This window comes from Acipenser ruthenus, chromosome 31, assembly GCF_902713425.1.
Source record: "Acipenser ruthenus chromosome 31, fAciRut3.2 maternal haplotype, whole genome shotgun sequence".
Lineage (NCBI taxonomy): Eukaryota > Metazoa > Chordata > Actinopteri > Acipenseriformes > Acipenseridae > Acipenser > Acipenser ruthenus.
In genome coordinates, this window is record NC_081219.1 from 8,565,238 (window position 1) to 8,590,475 (window position 25,238).

The 25,238-nt window shown below is 36.5% G+C and overlaps 1 protein-coding gene across 2 annotated transcripts in view; it reads right to left on the reverse strand.

The window, feature by feature from the left end:
- Positions 1-25,238, reverse strand: part of LOC117974003 (rab GTPase-activating protein 1-like) — a 130,764-nt gene that overhangs the window by 99,261 nt on the left and 6,265 nt on the right. Inside the window, exons 2-13 of one of the 2 annotated variants that reach the window (XM_059005657.1) lie at positions 19,642-19,842; positions 15,118-15,147; positions 14,533-14,776; positions 12,730-12,937; positions 11,955-12,129; positions 8,470-8,627; positions 6,086-6,196; positions 5,272-5,338; positions 3,704-3,806; positions 2,983-3,152; positions 1,234-1,408; positions 231-324 (exon numbers count right to left, since the gene is read on the reverse strand). In XM_059005657.1, coding sequence (XP_058861640.1) covers positions 231-324; positions 1,234-1,408; positions 2,983-3,152; positions 3,704-3,806; positions 5,272-5,338; positions 6,086-6,196; positions 8,470-8,627; positions 11,955-12,129; positions 12,730-12,937; positions 14,533-14,776; positions 15,118-15,147; positions 19,642-19,791 — 1,685 coding nt within the window. In that variant the 5' untranslated portion in view covers positions 19,792-19,842. The remainder of the gene's footprint in view (positions 1-230; positions 325-1,233; positions 1,409-2,982; positions 3,153-3,703; positions 3,807-5,271; positions 5,339-6,085; positions 6,197-8,469; positions 8,628-11,954; positions 12,130-12,729; positions 12,938-14,532; positions 14,777-15,117; positions 15,148-19,641; positions 19,843-25,238) is intronic. The other variant, XM_059005658.1, reaches the window with a different exon arrangement.

Below are 25,238 nucleotides of genomic sequence, written 5' to 3' on the forward strand. Positions count from 1 at the left end.
ATATATCTGATACATTCTTTAACACTTTGGAACTTCAACCAGTCTGGAGTTAAATGAAGTAAAGCTTCACCACACCAACAGAAGAGACCAGGAGTGAAGAAAATGCACTGCCAAGACTGAGGGCTACACAATGGTAACAAACAGTGGAGCATAACTGACCTCATCTGCACTTTGTCACCCAGTTCTGTCCTCAAATATATTCTGAAGATAACCAGCGTTGGACCACTCACCATTTTGACAGCAGGTCCCCCCACGTTTCAAGTATCTTCTCCGCACACTCCTTTGACACGTCTCCAGAACCACTCAGTAAAGGTTCATCGTTATCTATATAAAGGCAGCAACAGAGGAAAGCAGGGTGACTGGAGAGCAACTGACATCTCAGCTTGGGGAGGTCATGTCAATGGCAAGATGTCAAGCTCTAGCTGCCTAAATGCCACTCAAGGAGCCCTGTTTACCTCAATACAGTTGTGGCCCAATGACTCTGTAAGCATTAGACTGTGTATGTTTATATTATGAAAGAAACATCCGTCTTTTTTTTTTTTTTTTAGACATAGTGTCAAATATTTTCATACAACAGGGACAATCCTGTCAAAATAATAGATGACAAAAAACTGCAGTTCCAGTGCATGGAAAATGACAAAACTGTTTTGTACAAGCAGACTTCATCAGATGTGACTTACTATATTACAGTGTTTTTCTTTAAACATACATCATGCGTGACAATGTCAATTCAGGTTTTTATTATTTTATCAGGATAAGAACCTGTTGAGATATGGATCTCTTAATCCTACAGCTGGTTTTAGACAGGGCATATACTGAGAGACAGATTTACCAAAGGCAACAACAGTTTAATTTTCTCAGCATTTTATTGTGAAAAGAAAAAAAAAAAAAGGAAATGTTTTAAACTAGCAACAAAAAAGCATACCAACTGCAACGAGTCTGTTGTTACTAGTTTTGACAGTAACATTTGTATTTGCCTTTGCCAAAAGAACAATACAATCTTATATATAAAGTTTTGAGATATCTTTAGTTTCAACCTAACGGTACTGATGGTACTGAACTGGCAGATTATCTAACCAGACCAAACATTCTCAAAATTGGTACAAATAAAATTAAAAAGACACTTGCTATTAAAAAAAAGAAAAAGAAAAGAAAAACTCCCCGCTATTTTTAAGAAATGAGTCTATCAGTACTATAGAATCTGTTGCTAGAAAGTGGTTTTGGACTGGCTACCTTCCTCTTCATCATCATCGGGTGGGGAAGGGATCATGGAGCTCTGGGAGCCAGACTGGGTGAGCCGGATAGAAGGACTGGCTGTTGTTTTTTTCCGCTCCCTTTCTGTATCACTCTCTAAGCTCACAACTTCATACAGAGTGTCGGTGTTGCTCTTCCTTTCCTTCCGTTCCATCTGCACAAAAAAAGGAATTTGAGGGGATTTCATTGAAAGCTCTGAAGAGGGGTGTAACAATCGTATCGTAATAGTGTATCGTTTGTATCGTGATACCAGACAAAAAGCACAACATAGATAACGGTTTATCACCAAATGGTTCATGAATGAAGAAGAAGTGTTTTATAGTTGGTATGAATACATACTCCCCCTATCTCATTACACTTTTGTCTTAACAAAATGGTCCATCGTTAAATGATCATTTGATCTTATTATGCATCATACAGATAGCCGATCATGACAATCACATGTATCCATGATACATACCGCATTGCACCCTGCATATCGCGATATGTATTGTATCAATGTTTTAAGCAACAACTATTCTGATTCCAGCTCAGGGTCTTTTAGTCTACATTACTTAATCCAAATTGGACTACATCAGTCAATTTTCTGGTGTGTGTGTGTGTGTGTGTGTGTGTGTGTGTGTGTGTGTGTGTGTGTGTGTGTAAGGACATCCATGCGTAAATACCTAGTGGAACATATATGTCTGCTTCCACATGCACGCAAGTTCCATTATCAGACAGGATCTAGAATGTGATATAAAAGAACCTCCAAGTTCCATTAGCAAACAGGATCTAGAATGTGGTGTCTGCTCCACAGAGTGGTAATGCTCCAAGGAGTACAGGCTCTGATCTAAAAGGATTTTAAAAGTTCAAATTTAAAAGTACTAATCTTGAATCCAAGCAATATGTGATACAAACTGATATTCTAATGGCAGACCAAGGGACCCCATATTAATCCACTCCCACAGCCAAGAGATAAAGAGTTTTTCCGCACTCTATTACAATAATTTATGACAGCACTGAAAGTGGAGATCATTATTAAATGTTATTTATTGAAAAATGCTATTCGTATCCTGCCACCATATATGCTTAAACTATATTTAATTTTTAATCATGTAACTAAACACATCAGAACACCATACACCAACAGAATTAATGAATCCTAGATATCAGCCATATACACAAATGGATGCTTATAAAAGGCTCACTTTCTCAGAAGCTCAATGAGTCTGCTTAAATAGCAAAGGCTTTGTCTTGGAACATGCGACTTTAGAACCAAACTACACATTCTTAGCGCAGCTTTAACTGAGGATTTTGCTTTTCAAAAGAGTAAAATGTGCATTTCTAAAATTGTTATAATATACCAATAATTGATTTGTCTCTTACTACACAAGTATGTTTTTTGTTTGTTTTTTTCCTTTAAAAGTGTACTAAACCAAAAGATATTTGCTATAAGAAAAAATAACCCAGTGATAATGTTTTAAGTGTTTTCATGCATACTTTAAAAAACAGACTTTACACTAGTGTCAGTCGAATAAACAGTCCAAAATATTGTATTCTGCAGCATTTATACATTCTGTTATAGGTACAAATACAAATTGTCTCAGAACCAATTTATAGAGAAACTCAATTAATAAGGAGTGGCTTTGAGGACACCAGGAGCATGAAAAATGATGATGCTAAATCTAATAGAAATTTTGCCTTTCAGCATGGAACATCCAAATGTACTGCATCAAGATATTTATTCACCTGTTTTAGTTTTAGGTAGAAGGTTTCAGTGTAACTTCTCTTGCTGAAAGGCCAGAACATTCGCTCATTAGGGGAGCAAACTCGCACTTTGGTCTCCAAGAGAAATCGGACAGGCTCTTCCAACTCAGTGATAATCAGATCAACTGCTGTCGTCATGTACACCAATTTATCTGGGTGGAAACAAAGCAATATTCAAATCCAATTAATAACACAAAAAGAAAACAACTATGGCTACAGAGTACAACCCTTGAACTCTACTACAAAATCTATTCTCCCCTTTCGGCTAGCGTGGCTGCCAACAGGAAATATCAAAGGTGGATGGTTTGAGGAGATTTAACCAAGATCCTTTTTACTCTCTGGACATTAACCCATATATATTCTGGATTTTATCAGTGTTTGTAGGCGTTATATCCAGGTTACATCTCTTATTCATAGTTCAGAGTATTGTAGTTGGTTAAAATTGTGAATAATCTTTGCTAAGAAAGAAATAGCACTTGTGAGAGTATCCAGGATAAAACAAAGGACTACAAGATATCACTATAGCTAAATATCATGGTAACAGGTGCATCCATGGATAAATAAACTTTACTTTGCAATGAATGTAAACTATTACAGGCCTTTCAAACATATAGTTCATATTTATACATTCAGAAATTGGCACTAAATTGGTGATCAAAATTGAAAATATTAACAGTGTCTGGTCAAACTAGTTCAAGACTACCTTTTGGTGTTTCTTCATTAACTGCTTGGAACTGTGGTGTGTTAGGATTCCACCTCCCTGTGATGACATAAGACTTCCCATCTGAGCTTTTACCCATTGATTCCTTGAGGACAATCACAGAAGAAGCACAACATTAATAGATTCATACTCAAAACTAACTTTTTAGATAAAGAATGGATGGGAAAATGCTAATTTCCTAATGCATGTTTACAAGAGTGCAAGAGAAAGTACACTCTCAACTTGATTAGAGGTAGCCACTGAACACTATTACAAGCACTTAAATCTAAATTAAAAAACTGATAGACAAACGTAATCTGTTTATATAGAACCTGTTGTGGTTTAAATGTTCAGTGCAGTTGCTACCATTGGAGCCAGCAGTGTACGCACTGTGCGTACTTTTGGTTTTGTCTTCATAAGTGTGGACTCGCATGTAACCTTGAAGCGATTTAAGCTTATAGAACAGTACTGTTTATTTAGTGGTAGTAATGAGCAAACGGAAGATACATTTGGTTGAAGCCTTCAAAAAGAGCAAAAATCTCTTTTCTGATGATCTAGAATGTCACGCTAAAAAATCAAGAAGTGCAGTTAACATTTTTATTGACTGGTGAAATACTATTCAAAGTTGCTGCAGTATGTCCACTGTTTTGTCTTTTCAAATATTTTCACAAAACACACATTAAAACTTTAAAAGCTACAGTGTGCAGTGCAAAAGCACATCGTGAAAAATGCTAGAATAAAAAGTTGCTACATTTAAAAAATACATAAGCATGTGGCATTTGAGTCCACTAAAATAAATGGCTTTACATAATCTCTGTAAGTAAGAAATTGGAGTGTCCCGTGTGAAAACACAACACAAAATAATAAATTAACTTAGCATCCAAAGTAGCATTATAGTATTAAAATGTTCAATACAAAATACGAGCAAAATACAAGCTCTTGCAATGTCAAAAAATAAAGAAATTTGGATTGTAGCGTAACAGGATCACCTGATCCGAAACCGTCGAACTCCATGTCTTCGTCATCTGAACCTTCATTATTGATGATGCAAGCAATTGTCTGAATCATTAATACACAGAGCAACTACTTTTAGGCAGTTTTTTCTATTCACGTGAGCCGCGATATTCCACCTCAGGCATTATTTGCACATGGTTATTAAAAACCGGAAACAAATGGTGAAAATTTTACTTCCAGCTAAAAGTTGGGGGGGCAGTCGTTCAAACCGGGGCTTTGACTCGGCAGAATCCGGTGTTTAACCATTTGAAGGATATTTGTGCCACTTGGAATAAAATTTTTAAAAAAAACTCTACTTACAAATTCAGATAGAGTAATATTCATGCTCAAGCTTATACCAAAACAGTGACTCTAGCAATATCATAAAATGTTTCTTGGCTACCAATTATTTTGCCATTTAAGTATAAAGTGCAAGCTGGGCAGATGATGACTGACTGGAAGAGTGCGTTTGAATTATAATTTTTTTTTATTTCATTATTTTGTCGTTTTTATTTAATCCATGACAAAAGCTTCAAACATTTTATATAAAGCTCTAAAGACAAACTGTAGCTCCTCACCAGATCCAGCAAATGCATGTCACTGTTGCGTACATCTTTGCCAGGACTGAGGAGAAGTCCAAAGCACCTACAGAAAACACAAACACGTATTTCAAACTTTACAACATGTTTTACAACAGGCAAGATTGCTATCTATGCACATAAGCAAGGCTATAACCCTGTATGGCAGGGCAGCCCTGCATGTGTAAATTATCTGTGTGTGTGTGTGTGTATGGTTTTGGGGTTGGGGTTAAGAAAGATTGATTCACTTTGAATGCAAGTTGGCAGGGATGGGATTAAATAGGTAATTGAGTACCAATTGGGGAGTGGTCACATGTACATAAGGGTAGCTGAATGCTTTGGTGTGTGTGTGTGTGTGTGTGTGTGTGTGTGTGTGTGTGTGTGTGTGTGTGTGTGTCCAGCCTACTTTTGATTATGATTTAGATTGAACCTTTTATTTTGGCCGCTGTGCCGTGTTATTTTGATCCTGTGTGTTTTGTATAATACCAGTGTGCATCAGAGTTTTAAACTGCAGCTTTGTCTCTGGGTCTAATTTCTGCTGGTAACCAGCCTTGGCCGGGACACTACCCAGTCACACCATGTATGGGGATTGATTTAGCTGATCCTATTAAAAGGTATAACAAAAAAATTTAAATACAAAATTGTTGTAAATCTTGTATGAGGATCAGCACAGTTTGCCTTTACACACTGTCCATTTAATTTCTCCAGCTGTACAATGTAAAAAATGTCATGCCTTTTCCATAAGGATAAAAGATGCACCCAATAATATGTTCCAGTAAGTACAAGGAGTTCTTGAAAATTGGTGTGGTAGTACCTTTCTATTGCAAGCTCCTTATTTGATGTTTGCTGAACATAAATGACAATTTTCTTGTCTATTCCTGGACGGAGCTTGAAGCTCTGTTTATCTTTGTCTTTTAAGACTGCGCTGTTGAAACAAAAGACAAACAATAGATTAACCACTTCCATTCTGCACAAGTCTCTAGCTTCAAAGAACAATACACTGAAACTACCCTTAACAGTTCTGGAGAAACCTATTGACCTCTGGGCTTTTATGTTAGTCTAAAAGAAGGTTTGTAAGAACATTTGTAAGATCATATCCCAGTTGACAATGAAGCCTTAGGAGGACAATGTCACATTCAAGCATATTGTGGAACTACAGGTGTTTTAACTGCACTGTTAGTACAGTATTTATTTATATTGATTCGATTTTTTATTTTATTGATGTTAAACTTCCACTTTTTAAAAAGATTCATTTATTTATGACGAACTTACATGACTACTTTTCATAGCAGAACACAACATTTAATGTGCTTAAATAATAATGTAGTTTTCATTAACATTTATAACTGACATATACTTGCAGCAATAGCCCTCTAGTCTAATCTTCAGATTGCATTTGTAAACACAGCCCTCAATAAAACATCAAGAGCTGTATATAATCATGCAGTCTAAACAAAATAAATCTTCATGGTGTCCTCCAGACATGACCCATGAAATCCAGAAAAAAATATTCCCATTTACATTACGCTAAACATGCACCCTGAGAAAATACACTGTGGTAGAGGGAGAAGCAGGACTAAAACACTGATGATGGGATAATGAAAAGCAGGTCTCCCGTGGGGAAAAGAGAAACACAACTTTAGAAAAGAGACAAGAAACAGGTCTTTCTGCACATTCCTCTTAGCGCTGTAGAAGCAAAGGCTCAAAACATTCTGGTTAACATACAGATGACAAATGTACATTTGTCAAAACACTGTTTAAGCTCAAAACACAGATCTCGACTGCTCTGTTAGACACTTCCTTCCTTCCTTCCTTCCTTGCTTTTATTTGACATTTCTGTTCCTGTTAAGTGGTCTAGTGCTCTGTATATGTTTAACAAAGGCAAAAAATAAGGTATAAAAAGAGGATTATTAAAAAAAAAGTCATCCATAACTATAAAAACACTGAAGTGGTACATTTAAAAATACTAGAAGAAACTTTAATGCTGAGCCATCCGCAAGACACTGAGAAAGACTCATACTGTAGTCGTAAATGTTGTGTTTTAAATACTGTATACCCCATTTAAATGGTTTAATGCTGAAGTCTCTTATAACTTATAACTCTCTTTTTCCCAGCACATCTCCACTCTGGCACGCACTTGCCGATTCTTCCTGAGCAACATCCGAAGAATCCGACCCTTCCTCACCAACTATGCTACCCAGCTCCTGGTCCAGTCCCTGGTACTTTCCCGCCTAGACTACTGCAACTCCCTCCTGGCTGGCCTCCCTGTGTCCGCCACCTGTCCGCTCCAGCTCATCCAGAACTCTGCTGCCCGCCTGGTGTTCTCTCTGCCTCGCTTCGCCCACGCTACTCCACTACTCCGCTCGCTCCACTGGCTCCCGATCACCGCTCGCATCCAGTTCAAGACTCTTGTACTAGCCTACAGATGCCTTGACCAGACTGCACCCAGCTACCTCCAGACCCTCATCTCTCCCTACACCCCCACTCGACCTCTCCGCTCCGCCTGCACTAGAAGACTAGCTCTACCTCTGCTACGCTCCCCTGCCTCCAGAGCCCGCTCCTTCTCCACCCTTGCTCCGCAGTGGTGGAATGACCTTCCTACAGATGTCAGGACTGCCCAGTCCCTGACCACATTCCGGCGCCTCCTTAAGACTCACCTCTTCAAACAGCACCTGTAGAACTCCTCTGTTTGTATCCTGGGACACTATCACCCTTCATGTAAATGTGCTTTATTTTGCTCTTATCTGCCCCCTATTTTACTGCATTTAATCCTGTACTTCAGAATACTGTAATCTGCCAAGTGTTTAACCTGTAGTACTTTGTATTTAATCATATCCTGATGTAACTATCACTATTTAATCATATCCTGATGTAACTATCACTATTATCTGCTGTATTATTGAATTGTGGTTTGTCACACTTGTACTTTGCTTGAACAAAAGTTATTGTATTTCTTGCTCTTATTGTATTACTTGTATTGTAACACTTGAAATGTATTTGCTTACGATTGTAAGTTGCCCTGGATAAGGGCGTCTGCTAAGAAATAAATAAATAATAAACTGGCTTATTTTAAAAAAAGATGTGCATTTTTATTCTTTCTTTCTAAGTTCATAAGGATTTAAGGGTTTGCAGATCTGTTCTATCCGTGTGGAGAAACACCAATATAGACAAGTGTAACTAGCAGTTTAGGGCTCAAACCTGAAAGAACCTTTCCCATCATCCTCCTTGATTTCTAAAGACACAGTGAAGGTGAAAACGTCGCTGTCTGGAGTCAGTGGGGGTGGAATTGCTGAAAGCACAGTTTTGTTTGCAGAACGACGAAAGGCTGTGGCAAAACTGTACAAGATCCGGCTAACCTGGAGGAAATAAATAAGATGATTTGCATGTTAAAAATATAATGTTCCATACATGGATGTGCAAAAACATAGATTAGATTCAGGTACCCACTGGCATTGTGTGCAGGGTTGGCTGATTTAAATCACTTGATTAAAAAAAAAAAAAAAAAGAAATCATTGATTTACATCATTTTTTCTTTTATTACTTATTTTATATACTTATAAGGAAAAGACATGAAAAACATTTAATACACAAACAACATCTTAAACCCGTGTAGTTCTCTTATCAAGTAATTAAAGTGAATACGCAGTGTCAAGTTTTGTATGTTACCCCTACCTGCTAAAGATCTTTTTGGAACCTATTTACTTATAAACAGAAAATACATTCTTTGATGTTTAGTTGTTTTAGAAACATAATGCCTCAGGCCAATATGGCCCGAGATAGTTATCCATGTAACTTTGCATACATTAAAAAAAATGCTTTCAATTGGTCTTTTATCATTATATTTGTATTACTATTAGTATGTCTGAAATTAGGTGAACCTGTCTGAAGAGGGACACTGCTGCTGTACCCTTGAGCAAGATTGCTCCAGTAAAAACCCAACTGTATAAATGGGTAATTGTATGTAAATAATGTGATATCTTGTAACAATTGTAAGTCGCCCTGGATAAGGGCGTCTGCTAAGAAATAAATAATAAAAGTTATACTTAAAATCCTGCACTATCGTCCAATATATATATATATATATATATATATATATATATATATATATATATATATATATATATATATATATATATATATATAGACACACACATACACACACCTCATTGAAAACTTGACACCGAAAGGATGATGAAGGATGTATCATTCTGAGTGTAAAGACAAGACTGTGCTGATGCAATACCTAGTTAAGTGTATAAGCGGATTTTCACTCTTATGCACAATAAAATGTAGTTAACATGACAATGTGTGATGCAATAATGATGTAATAATAATGGTCGTGATGAAAACTTTTTAGAAAGCCAAACACACTATAGTTCACATTTAGGAGGATGCCACAAGGATAAATAATTTGCTTTATTTATGTATTCATTTAAGATGGAATTTGGTATGTAACTATTCGCAAACCACTATTTGCAACAGCCTAACAACGTTAAATGTACAGTACTTGGAGGTAAAGCTACAACTACAATCTTATTAGTTTTTCCATAATTTGAAAACAAATACTTTTAATAAAAAAATAAATCTGATTATTTAGATTTAAAAAAAAAAAAAAAAATCACCAACTCTGCTTGTGTGTCAAATGTTGCAACTGCAGTTTCTGGTTGTAATACCCAAGGATTACATTTTCATTACGGAAAATCTACTCCAACAAAAAAAAAAAAAAAAAAAAAAAGGGCCATAACTACAATTCAATCTTGATGACACATACTGTAAATGTAAAAATCTGTTTAGAAATGAATGTGTATATAAACAATAGTTTAGTAAACAATCAGCCAAAATAGTATTTATGTTGTACATCCATAATGTTCAAGTTGTTCTTTTCAAATATTACACATCATCACTCTCGTTTGAAATAACTAAAAAAAAAAAAAAAAAAAAAAAAAAAAAGTAAAACAAACCCCACCAGTGATTTATCAATCTATCAATGTTACATTGCTGATGTAAAAAGCAAACCTTTTAAAACATACAGTGAATCTGCATTTGCAAATTAACAATCTCTTGGGAGGATTCTAAAGTCAAAATTAACATGTCAACAATTTTCTGTAGTGGATTTTTCACTGCAGGTCTTTTACGACAGGAGAAAAAACAGGCTATTATGAAAATAAATTGTGTAAAGAAAAATTATGCTCTTGTTACAGTTTAAGTGTAAAAAAAAAATCAGATACACACATACATATACATATATATGTATGTATATTACTCATATATATACAGTGCCGTGAAAAAGTATTTGCCCCGTCTGATTTTCTGCAGTTTCTGCATATTTTTGACACTGAATGTTATCAGATCTTCAACCAAAACCTAATATTAGATAAAAGGGACCCTGAGTGAACAAATAACACAAAAATGTGATACATATTTCATTTATTTATTAAAGAAAGTTGTGCAACACCCAATGCCCCCGTGTGAAAAAGTAATCGTCCCCTTAGACTCAATAACTGGTTACGCCACCTTTAGCAGCAATAACTGCAACCAAACGCTTCCTGTAGTTATTGATTAGTCTCTCTCAGCGCCGTGGAGGAATTTTGGCCCACTCCTCCATGCAGAACTGCTTCAACTAAGTGACATTTGTGGGTTTTCGAGCATGAACTGCTCGTTTCAGGTCCTGCCACAACATCTCAATGGGGTTTAGGTCTGGACTTTGACGAGGCCATTCCAAAACTTTAAATTTCTTGTTCTTCAACCATTCTGATGTAGACTTGCTTGTGTTTCGGATCATTGTCTTGCTACATGACCCAGCTGCACTTGGTGAATTAAACTCAATTAAAAAAAAATATATTTTTTTATTAGTCGCCGTCAGAGTCGAAGATTTGTGACGCTCGCTTGGTTGGTGCTCCCGTTGGTGAAGGATGATTGTAAATCCTCACAGATGTGTTAAAAAGTGCCTAAAAAACACGAACTGTTTTGTCGATGATTGAAATTTTGAAAGTCATTGACAGGAATGTCTTTAATTTCCCGTTCCTCTCCAGTTTCTCCGAGATACGAATGTACCAGCTTTACATCAAATTTGAAAGGCGCTATATAAAAATAGATATTATTATAATATAAATGTCTTTAAAAGCACTAAAAAAATTAATTAAAAAAAACATAATAAGCTTCTAGGATTGTAGTCAATGCTGAAAGCAATGTAGTGCGTGGTTGTGCTTACAATGTATAGTAAATACAAAATTAGAAGTAAAAGCGGCAGTACAATATTTAGGTATTTTATATGCACAGCCCTATTGCATACCTTAACCTGGATGCCCTGTCGAAATTGAAAACTACTGTATACCTGACACAAAAGACAAACTTTTCAACCATCATCAGTGAGGTCTGTTCACTGACAAAGGGGTCAGCTTAAGTGTTTGTCTGTCCCATATATAAAATACTATTTAGGTTTAGTTCTTCCTGAGCAAAACTATTTTAATTATTTATGCAGCTGAGTTGATGAGCCTCAACACTCCACTGGAGACAACAGCAGCATCGCATCACAAGGCAAACACAAACAGGATTGAGTTTATCAGCACTGTAAAACATGAAATGTTTGCATTAAGAAAGACTGTCCTTGAAGTTCTGGTTTTGACACAATACAATTGTGACCTTTTATTTTGTTCTTCTAAAATCAGTTTGGAGGTACTTACCGCTTCATGGATTTCACATCGGAAGACGTGAATTCGGAAGATGTCTGCATTGTAGTGGCTTTCAGTAAATGCAAAGCAGTCCCATTCTAGGGTCCCATCGTGTCCTCTCACACAGAAAAGAATCTTGTATATGGGATAGTTTGCTATTTCTGTATTTGTTTGGGGATCTAATAACCTGTAGATGAAAATAATATCCGATTAAAAGGTGAAAACTTATTCTGCCATAACAAATATCAGACAGATTTCAATAAAACCTTTGATCAAACTTTTTTACAGCGAGTATCATATTGATGCGCCGTCTCAAGGTAAATATATCCATCACAGATTAAATCAGTGCAGCATTTCTGATGCAGTTACTGCTACTGCCAGACTTGACATTCATTTCTCAGAAATACCATATGCTGTGCGACTCAAACTGACAAAAAAAATACACTACGCTGTTGGCAATAAACTGAATGTCAGTTCAGCCTGCCACTCTGAGTAGGTTATCTCATATGCAGCCCTTTCAGATCTCCTCTTGTCAATCCACTTTGCCAGGCAAGGTCATACATTTTTACCTAAAGTAACATTTTCCAAGAACTTCGTGTTCCTTATGCGGCTGCTGTATAAATGATTACATTTGAAACATCAACAGTCTACTCATACTGTTTTAAACAGTGCAATCAAAGTTTGCAGGTACAGCAAAAGACAAGTGGTTGCATACAAATTTTATATCAGTACATTTTTATATTTTTGTTACACATCTTTTATTTTCAGACTCATGGCCGGTTCTTACCTTACAGTTCCTTCCGAGACGTTAGGCACTGACAGAGTCACGTCTAAAGGCCCCTGACACTGGCTTCGCAAAATGGAGATCATCCGCAGGGCCTCCACTTCGCTGCGAGGTGCGTTAACTGAAGCACAGCCCAGGTACGTCAGCTTGCTGAACACAACACTGTCCTCATCTGGAACTGGGGTTGTGGGATTCGATTCTGAAGAATCATCTGAATCCAAAATTAGAAGTTAACCAATGTACTAAAATAACAACATAAAATAAGAGTACCAAATCATGTTTGGATGTTTTATTTTAAACAAGTTTCAATACATACATAAATATAAATGGCAAATATGAACTGCCCTTTGAGTCAGAAATCAGAAAATGACTGCCTCCGAGGGAGGGCAATACTGACTGACAGGGATTATATTGCCCGAAGCCAAAGACTGAGGGTAATATTGTCCCTGGAGGTCAGTATTGCCTTCCCAAGGGGTAATCATTTTCTGATACACTGGTGCACGCAGCCGTATGCACGTTAAGCACTGTGCATACCATTGGTTTGCAAAAATTAGGCTTCATAAGTGTGGACTGGCATATAATCTTGTGCGATCCTTTGAAGCAGAACAGACATTCTAAGCTTATAGGACTGTACTGTTTATTTAGTGATAGTAATGAGCAAAACGGAAGTTGCACTGGTGAGACCGCATTTAGAATATCGTGTTCAACTCTGGTCACCCCATCACCAAAATGACATTGTGGCCCTAGAGAGAGTCCAACAAAGAGCAACCAGACTAATCACAGGGCTTAAAGGAAAGAGCTACAAAGACAGGCTGAAAGAACTACATTTATTAACCACCCAGCTGCTTACCCCGGGATTTCCACGTGGAGCGCAAGCGAGTCTAAATTTGTCACTCCAATGAGAATAGCATGCAGGGGGTTATATGTGCATCTGCAAAGTTTAACACATCTTTGACGTGCTACAGTAAATAAATAAGCAGACTATATGGTGCTATAGTCTGCAGTTTTGTTTTTCGCTGGCAGATGGCAGCAGCCCCTATGAAATGTGCTTGACAGACTGGCCCACCCCTAGATGAGCAGTAAAAAATAGACGGCCACATTCGGCAAGTAAAAAATGGATGCTTACTACAGCGAATTTGATGAGGGTATTCTGCTTCACAGATAATAATGCATATAACAGTGATACACACCTGTACCCAAAACTGTGGAAGATACAAAGTACACATCAATCACCCTGTATATGACATGACTGAAAATTTGCAACGCAAGTTTTGTAATGTATATGTGCTAGATAAAGACGTTAGCATTGATGAGAGTTTGAAGGGTGTCTGCTTTGAAATCTATATCACAAAAAATAATTTCTAAAAAGTGATATGATAATGCTGCCATTGGAAAAAATAAATGTGATTTTGTGATTTATATTGTTATAATGCTACAATGTAAACAAATTGTTATTTAAGTTTATATTTCCGCTTATCATAATAACAATAAAAAAAGTCTGTATTTTTAAAAGTAAGGCAAAATTGTTTTAAAAACTGTCCAAATTGCTTATTTGAGGGCTAAGAATGCAAAAAAAGAGCCAATTTTTTACATGGAAATAGCCAAAATAAATGGGCAGCTGGATGGTTAAGCCTATAACGAAAAAGAATTAGGGGGGACTTTGAATTATCTTAACAGAAGTTGACAAAGTTACCCAAACCAAGAGCGCGGAAACCAGGACTAGATGACACAGTTGGAAATTAAGTGGAGATATACTTAGGACAGAAGGCATGATGGAAGGAGGTCCTGCTGATTTCATCCACTCACCGTCCTGTGCAGGTTTGACAGGTAGGACCATGTCGAGTTTCGGTAGGGCGGCCATCGGCCCGGGACCGGCTTGTGTCGGGGCAACGGAGATGGGCACCTTATGAGTGGGAGCCACCTCCCTCTCCACTGCTGCCAGCCCTTTCTCCCCATGATCCCCGCTGCCTGCCTGGTCTGCCACCGAGGGATCCATCAGCACATCTTCCAGCTCCTTCTGCAGCTCCTGCTCACTCCCGTTCCCCACGATCTGCACACAGCCAAGCAGACAACACTAGCTGCCGTTTAGAGCACTCTACTTGAACTCCTGACAGTGGGACTTGGGACTGAAATTATTTCAGTTCTGTTATGCACTGGTACAGCAATTGGTTTATATATTTACATTGCATGTTCCTGTAGACAGACCAAAGTACAGCAAAGGGGTAGTTACATGTTGAGCTAGCTGGATCTCATCGCAAAATAATTGTTTGTCAAGTATTTATTTAAGCAAGTAAATTGTGGAAACATATAAAGCAAGGAATGCTCCTCTACGTTATTGCAAATAAGGGGAAGCAGAACAAACAGACAATATATATAAAAAATTTAACTGACCTTAAAGCTGACACCTTCTTCAGCAAAAACCTGTGTAATAAACACCACATTTAGTTTACTTATATACTTCTTGTTCTCTCCACAGGTATTTATTTCCTAAAGAAAGCATACCTGTTAAATTGTATATTTAAAAAGCATCCCCTCTCCAAAGTTCTGTAGTATGAGGTCTATAATGATAGATTTTCAAAAACAAGTTGCTGTCAATATTAAAGGAATATTTCATATAATCTTAATGTTCCTAATACGTTCCTGAATCCAATCCCTAAGTGTCAGGAATTTAGAGAGGTACTTTATATCCTCCAAATATTGGAAGAAGAAGTAGCTTCAAACTAATTTTTCATTGAGCAGTCATCGTTTTTTGTTGTTTTTTTGTTTTTTATTTTTACATTTCTTTCACTATGTTATGGTGTTAGCCGATTCTGATTGCTTGTGGGCTTGGTTATTATTCACTAAGTGTGCCTATACCTGGTTTTCAGTATTTTATTCAACTCTGTCAATCCTGTCCCCATCTCACTACAGGACACAACTTTAGCTGAAGAGATACAACTGGAGATAAAGACTTTAAAGGCTTTGTGGGAAAAAACAGTAAAATGGTTCAGATTCTATGCTGGGAACTTTATTGATTCAGTATTGTCTAAACTACAGTTCCAGTAACACACAATAAGTCTTTGGAACATAACCTTTGATGGAACACACTGTTGCAATGGTTACAGTAACCTGACTATTTTAATATGTATGTATGCTCCAGTACCTACCTGAAAAGGAACTTCAAATCATTAACTTTTGAGGGCAGGCCATAATAAGTACTTGAATCTTATCAGTTTATGGATACAACATATTTAATGTACTTTGAGTTGAATAACCCAGAAGGATGATTGGATTGGAGCTCTAAACTGTTCTATTTGAGTGCAATAACAGTAAGTGCTGTATGTCAGCAGCATATATTCTTGCCATTAAGATGAAGATCCCTATGACCTACAACCACTGAATGTAGAAGCAAAAATGTAAGACAATCAGACTATAGTAATATAATCAATAACTAAAGAATGTCCTAACCAAGTTTCATCACAATTTTACCAACTCCACTTTACCCAGTCAGAGATAATAAAATCAATCAAATAGTAGCGCTCATCACCTGTATTAGGACTAGTATAAATATATAAATATTATATATATATATATATATATATATATATATATATATATATATATATATATATATAGTAAATGTAATATGCTTGAGTAGTAATCTTATGCTGCATAAGTAAAGAGAAATAAATAAGTCTCACTGAAGTATACTGTATTTGGTGTATTATCATCTATATAGCCAGACAGCTTTTCAATAGCTCTCCATTTTTTAAAATGTGTCTAAAGAGTATCTGACCACAGTCCAAGTAATGCATGTAGTTCTACACAAAATATGCCCATAGATAATGATCTTTCTGTTAACTCTTAACTGAAGGCGAGTGTGCCACCTCTAGTTCTCCACTGCAGCACAACTAAAACTGTCAACCATAAAGAATATATTTGGCAAATAGTGTATACAAGTCTTCAAAACAGAACCTACTTGATTGATTCATTAATTAATCAGCCTCAGATTATCGGCCTATTAGACTGTGTTTTTCTGTACACTGACCCCTTTGTGTTTTATGTTCAGTTTTGTAAAAACATGTCACATTTATTCCAATTCAAAACAAGCTGCCCACAGTAACAGTAGGATCATGTGTTTTGCAGCATTTAAAATACTGAAAAAATAGGTCTTTAGAAAGAATGAATGAAAAAAGAAACACAGAAGAAAGTCTTGCTTGTTTCATACTGGAGTCATGTTATCAAACTGTGCAGACAAGCACTTAACTACAAGAGTGTTCTGAACAAGTTTTGACAAAGAACAGGACTTTTAATCCGTTTTAGCAACTTTTACAGATCCAATTCAATTTATTTTAGACTGAACAAAAAAATTATACATTTGGGGTTTGACAGAGTGACTAAATTTAATTTGGACAAACACTGTACATTTAGGTAACTGGAAGGTGAAAATTGCAAGAGTATATTCCAATGTGGAAACCTTGTTTATTTTTTGGTTTTAATTAATAGAATGCATTTTCTTTTTTTTTTTCTTTTTTTCTTTTTTTTTTTTTTTTTTAATTATTTCAAATTTTAGCCTCGAAGAAATTTTAAAAAAGTTATGTAGCCATTACTTTTATTAGCCTTTTACATGCAGGTCTCTATCCTTAATGGCACTTAGCCAGTCTCAAGGGTTTACAAGATATAAGATTTGAAATCATTGCAAACTATGACACAGGGTCTGTAGTATCCCTTCACTAGGCTGAGGATCGCCCATATGGTGCAGGCAGCATAGTTTTGTATGAAAATTAATCAGAATATTGTGTGCAGTGATGCCATCTGCTGCAGGAAATAAGCATTGCAGTTACTTGGCTAGGATGGTAAAAAAATAACAGTTGGTGATATTGTAATAATAATAATAATAATAATAATAATAATAATAATAATAATAATAATAAGGGCAATTTTCCATTAAATATGTAGCAATAATTGTGACAGGTTGATTCCTATACAATGTGCTCTTATAATAAATACTGTCCTACAGTACTTATATCCTGGGCCATCTGATTTGGCCCTTGGTGGCCTCCAAGGAGTGGCACAGCAAGGGTTACCTTTTCATAAGAATGTTACACCTTATTACTTCCCAGAAAGAGAAGTCGAATAACGAGGAGGAACAAGAAACAAATTATCATAAAAAACAGCAAACAAATAAACAACGATCAAGAGCAAAAAAGTTGAGATAGTAATATTTAAAAAAATAAATTACTGATCACAGGCAAGAAGTGTACAAGCATAAAGGAGAGGTGAGAAAAGCGGCTGTTGTGCAAACATACAGACACAAATACAGTAGGTATCACGAAAAAGCAGGACTGTCTGGAAGTGAGAGTTAATAAAACATATCACAGGCTGGAGAAGAGGGACAACATCCAGAGAAGGGGTGAGTCAACATGCCTTCATTCACACTTCATTACCATCATCATTACCAGGAGGTCAGAATTTGAGAAGGGGTCATTTAGCAGGGTTTAAGAGTTATGTGGAAGTACAATAAGGTTCAGTTAATTATTTTAGGTTCGGAAGCATGCGGAGAACACAGGCTCATAGAGAGATTACAATTTTGGTGTTAAAAGCGAGTTTTGGTAGTAGAAGTATAATTGAAAATTATTTCATTCAATACTGAAGTTGCAACTGATGTAAACCAAACCTGTTAAACCATGGATGGGCTTAAAGACCTACTGACTGTCATTATGAAAAACTAAAGAACACCTGCTGTATTCTGGACGTACATGTATACAGAACTTTGCACAGTAGAAAAGAAAGAAGCTATTAATATCAAAGAATTAATTGTTACGGGTACATCACTTAATAACCCACAGATGCTGTCAAGATACATACTGCAGATCAGTTCTTTGATAAGGTGCAATTGGCACTACTCTTTGTAAAAGGAAATTAAAAATGTTAACAGTAGTAAACAAGCTTGTGTCCTTAAATAAACCTTCTCGGTTTCTTGTCTCTAGTTCTGGAACACATCATCTGTTTTCAAAGATCCCGTTGAACAATTGGACTAGATTATTGATAATCTGGTTTTATTTTATTTTTCACCAAACATAAGCACGTATGCACTTTGGAAAAATGACCTTCATAAATCCGGCCAGTCTGCTGGTTCAGAGACATTGAAGCATGAGTGACATAGCAACAGTGCGTGTGTAAAGCAACATTGCTCAGCGTGTACAATACAGTACAGTAGCACACCCAGGTCTGGACCTGGAATGAACCAGGAAACTAAACAAGCAGGAGGATCAGGGTCGACTTTTCAGTTGTACAAGATATGCAGAACTGTCATATGATATCTACAGTAAGGTACCTTTAATTCAATTGTGACACTCTGCCAATGCATACCAGTTTCTTCTGCTATTAGCATTACAAATACAATTATACCAGGTGATCTGTATTGTCGTAAAATAGCAAACGTAACAAAACAGAGGGTGTCCAAAGGTCAGCTGATTTCCGTGTTTTGCAATTGCAATCTTTTGCAGATTGAGAAATAAGTTATAAAACAAGTTCTGTAGATCCAAGTATGGCATTTCTGCAGTTACGTACTGTACAAGACATTTACTTGACTTACTGTACAGCACAGTGACAGCAAAATTAAAGAGTTTCCATGTGCAAAATGTCGGCGATTTCATGAAAACGTTTTTACATTTCTTCAGTAAAAGCAAGTACCTATTACAGTAGTACCTCATTTAACTTAATATATTATATGGTTCCTTTGACTCTGCACTGAGCAACTGAACTGTCACTATGTTGGTAAACCGTAACAAAAAGAATAATACTTGTAACAATCCCAATGCTTGCACCTACTTGTACTGGTGTATTCAGTTCATCCATGGTGTAATGAGGTCCAGTTTACATCAGAAGCAAAACCAGACCAAAATCTCTACTCTACACTTTGAATGCTCTTACCTTCAGTCCTGTTTTTTCATCATCACTACCATTATTTGAAGACGGTGTTTCGTCCTCTTGGTGGCAAACCAAGACAAAATCCTCACTGTTTAGTGTGGAAACCGAGTCTGAAGAAATGCTAATTTTCCCAACTGAGGCCTTGTCATCCATGGCTGCTAAACCAATCGCAGCTCATGAATGAGGTTTAGTTATTAAAAGCACCTAGAAAAAGAAATCATAAAAACATTTGTATACTGGCTATATGAAATAGCTACCAATGTTAAGGTTAGAATACTGGATTGTCAACCTTGTGTTTTTTTTTTTCTTTTTTCTTTTAAAAGCTTACAAATATCACTTCTAAGAAAGTTTATTAGATTTTTTTTTTTTTTGACAAATCATCATTTTGCTGTGGGTTAGTTCAAATATTTAAAATGACTGCTGAATGATTTTCTAGATAAAATGACTACACTGACAGCGAATGGCATTAATAGCCCACTACGCAGAGTGGAATGAAACAGGTGTCCAGGTTTCTGTCTGTTTGTCACAACAAGTTGTACACGTCAGCAGTGCTTGCAAGGTCTGCTTTCCGAGACTGATTTAAAGGGTTTGCCAATGAAGCCACTGAACTGAGATACAAGCCCACTGTCAAGGCACCTATCATCATGCCCCCTTGTGAAGTCAAACATCACTCTACTTTCCCATGCTTGTTGCTGAATAGTTGCACACAACTCTCACACAGGTTATATAGGTAACGTTACTTAAATTACATACATTTGCAGACTAGGGGCATTTTTCTTATGTTGATATGTAGACTGTCTGTGTACATAAATACAGCAAATTGCGAAATGATGATGAGTTTTGATTCTGCTCAGGAAGCACTGTGTATTGTTCCTTACATATAGGATTACTTCACATCACATCCAATATCCTAACCTTAAAGTACATAGAGTTAACAAAACAATTCCAGCAGATCTTACCTAATACATGCCTTCATTATTTACTACATTTTGCATTTTCCAATATGAAAGATGCACACATTTTTGAGAACTATAAAGATATTATTATATAGAGAAAAAAACGAACATGTATTCATTTACAAAACATTTTCTGAGGTAGTTGACCGATTGATACTGCCCCAGCCCGATTCCGCTGTCAGCGGAGATGTGAATCAGCTGACCCTGGCCCCGCCCTTCTGGAGATGGCTCGTGAAGAGCACACATTGAAAATGCACATCTACACATTGAAAGAAAAAGCTGAAGCTGCATACCAGATAGCTGCTTTGAAAAGGGAGAGGCATAAGCAGTAGTAACTGTACATAAACTTACAGAATAATAAATATCGTACACTTGTAACTCTTATCTTACACGGTATCTGTTTTTTTTTTTTCTAAATCTAATACATACTGGTGAACATGTTGAGTTTATATAAAATAAATAAAAATAAAAAACAGTATCTACCTCCCCAATAATTCACTACTACATATATAGCTCAAATTCATGTGTATCGGTGAAATACTTATCGGTTATTTATTTAATTGGTGAAAAAATGCGTTAGCAGCTGCTGTATACGATGGCTCGTAACTTGTTCTCCTGTTGGAAAATGAATATATTGCCCACGTAACTTCAGTGATCCTCTGAATTACTAGATGACTCATCGACACGAAACAGGTACTGCAGCCGATTATTTTCTGAAACGACCCAGTGGCATGAAATCTCAGGTAGCCTAGCAGATTAATGGAGGAAGTGAGTCTTTTTTTGTCTCTGTATCTACTATTTGTGGTTTTAATATATTAACCAGCTCCGTTACGCTTTCTTTTCTCATTCTGAATCTTTGTATAAAACCTTCGTCACTATTCAATAAAAGGATTGCTACAAATCACGAACAACATGATATCTCAAACTGAACGCAGTAGGGATTCAAGGAAATGCATGCACATGGATTAGGGAGTGGTTAACAGGTAGAAAACAGAAAGTACTGATTAGAGGAGAAACCTCAAAATGGAGTGAGGTAACCAGTGGTGTACCACAGGGATCAGTATTAGGTCCTCTGCTATTCCTAATCTACATTAATGATTTAGATTCTGATATAGTAAGCAAATGTTAAATTTGCAGACGACACAAAAATAGGAGGAGTGGCAAACACTGTTGAAGCAGCAAAGGTCATTCAAAATGATCTAGACAGCATTCAGAATTGGGCAGACACATGGCAAATGAAATTTAATAGAGAAAAGTGTAAAGTATTGCATGCGGGCAATAAAAATGTGCATTATAAATATCATATGGGAGATAGTGAAATTGAAGAAGGGAACTATGAAAAAGACCTAGGAGTTTATGTTAACTCAGAAATGTCTTCATCTAGACAATGTGGGGAAGCTATAAAAAAGGCTAACAAGATGATCGGATATATTGTGAGAAGTGTTGAATTTAAATCAAGGGAAGTAATGTTAAAACTCTACAATGCATGAATTTGAATCTCGATCTACGCAACGGAAAAAAATATCAATACAAGATTAAATCCGAGATCGAGTCTGATCCAGGCTGAATCTCGATCAGCGCAATCCACCCATAATGTTTTCAGTGTTGACTGAGTTTCAATGCAACCCTTTGAAGCAGAAGCAGGATGCATGACTGTAGCATTGAAAGATCTGGAAGGAGTGATCAATGCATTTTCCTCACTAAAATCTTTTAAACAAAATACCACTAAAAAATAAAAATACTTTATTAACAACATGAGCGTCTTTTACAATATCTACTGTAGGGAAATGTGAGCCCTACAAAGTGATGGCAATACATATCAGGAAAATGTTACTGGAATGAATCTGTTTCCTGTATATACACACACACTACAGTACATCACAGTTTATTTACAGTATTGGTTATTGCCCACATGCAGTACACAATACATTTGTACATTGAATATCTTCTCAATTATAGTATTATACATTTAACTGTTAACAGTTATGTTTGCCATTGACAGGAGAGGTAACCCCTTCTAAAAGGTATTATTGTTAAAAAAGATCACTCCAAATGATAATGAACTTTAATAAGGCCACATGTATCAATACTAAGTTACTTTGAAACCTGCTTTTGGAATAAAATCCCTTTAGGCACGCATTCACAATTAAACACTTACATGTTTACAGTAATTCAAAGATGTTTACTATTCCTTGGTTTCTGAAATTAGAATGTCTGGGTTGGCAACATTTTTTATCTTTTACAAAGCATTAGATTTCACATATTTCCTGCATATGCTCATATAACAGCCATTTAGAAGAAATTACTTCATTATGTTATCTGACGATTAAAAAATATGGAATATTAAAAACACTATACTATAGTATGTAGGGCTACTGATTTTTTAGGGCGCTGAATTAGGCATTGGGAACGGAATTAGGCAAGGTTGTCTTTTTCAACTCGCAACTCCAGTTTTATGATTTTTATTTTATTTTTTTTTGCACTACACCCAGCCAAGTTGAGTTAATTCAACATGTGACTTCATTGGCGTGTCTCTTCTTAAACTCAACATGGCGGCTGCACCAACAAAGAAAATAAAAATGCAATGTTTCAGCAAAAGACAGGAGCTAAAACATTTTCTGACTATCAATATGAAGATGGTAGGATACTATCATGAAAATGTTGCTGTCATTCGATTGATCATGTACGAGTAATACCATTAAGATCATACTGCCAGTCTTAAACAAGCAGAGAAAAATACAGCAAAAAAGACTGCAACAAATGCAAAGCACTGCATTCTTCTATGCTGAAAAACTAAGAGCTAAGGTACTGCGCTCAAGGTAGGGCTTTCCTGAAGTAAGCTAAACTAATTGTGTATTCTTGTTTAGTTTATTTCTTACCACTCTACCTGCATTTAATATCATTAGCAATGTTAAACAATGACTGTTTCTTAAATTAAATAATATCTGACGATGAAGAAACAAGCTCAAAGCTATTTTTCTACATTCCTTAAAGGAAATTGACTGCTTTACTGTGTAAAGGATGTAGTTACTACACTACACACCGTTTGTTTCATAAAGACATTATGTCTTGAGACACGCCTCTTGTTAAATTTAGCAAACAAGAAGTCAGAATTAGCAAAGAAACAATTGGGAGGTTTAATTATGTGTTTACATTGGAAGGGGCGCTATTTAAATTACAATGGGGGGGATACACATCAGTGAACCTGTGTAGAGCAACAAGTCAGTCAAGATGTCTCTTTTTTATTAGTGTTTCATATTTTTTTTATTGTTATTGTAATACCAGCAATAAGCCAAATAGGTATTTTCAAAACACCTTCATTTGTAGACTGAATGACTGTGCTAGTGGAAGACTAAATATGATGATCTCACAACAGTGCTGGACATTTGTAATGTAATTCTGAACTGTTGTAATACAATTCTTATTTTAATGCCAGCACTGAGCCAAGTGATGTTTATAAAAATTATGGCATGCAAGTGTCTTCAGGGGCTTTACTTACTATTACAGCAACAAGTCTGACTGAAAATAATGGCTTTAATAAAAAATAAAAAAGAAGAACTGTGGTAATATTTATTATCAACTAGCAACATTACGTTTATGTTGAAATGCCATGTTTAAATTTCAACAAATTGATAAAACAAAGTGTGAAAACACCTTGTGAATTATCAAATTATAAAACAGTAAGAGGGAATTAAGATCACATTCTTAAATATGACAATGTATTTATTGCTGTGAACACGTGATGAATCATGTTGAAATAAAGGACAGTCAACAGTCATTCATATTTACTTTGAATACACAGTAGAATTTTTGGATTTAAATATGTAGCAAATTTTACCACCTACTCCACTACTACTGTCCAATTGCATCAGAATAGCCATGGAACAATGTTATTGCATTCAGCATACAACAATGCAGTCAATTCCTTAAAATTCAAACATAAGTTGAATGAGTCTGACAGATGTTGAGAATGCAGGAGTCTCCAATAAACCAGTTAGGCCTAAATATGTAGTTTCCATAGGGTCTAGAAATGTGTTTGTGGGGGCTCCCGAGTGGCGCATCCGGTAAAAGGTACTCAGGTACGTGCAGGAAGCGCCCTATAGCCTGGACGTCGCTGGTTCGGGTCCAGGCTATTCCACTGCCGACCGTGGACGGGAGTTCCCAGGGGGAGGCGCACAATTAGCCGAGCGCCACCCAGGTGGGGAGGGCCCAGGTCGGCCAGGGTGTCCTCGGCTCACCGCGCACCAGTGACCCCTGTAGACTGGCCAGGTGTCTGCGGGCCTGCCTGTAAGCTACCCAGGGCTGCGTGGTCCTCCGACACTGTAGTTCTGAGGCGAGGGAAAAGAAGCAGACGGCTGACGGCACACATTTCGGAGGACGCGTGTGTCCGTCTTCATCTCTCCCTAGTTAGCACAGGGGTGGCAGCAGTGAGCCGGGTTGAAATAAAAATAATTTGAAAACCTTTCAAATTGGGGAGAAAATAAGAAATAACTGGCGATTCCAAATTTATCGTCTAATTACATGCATCATATTGATCCAAAAGAATAACGCTTGTGTAGGCCTACAGTACACAATCAGTCCAAGTCAGGAAATACTAAACATGGCAGAAATAATTTGGTGTGTTCTGTATATGGTCATAACACC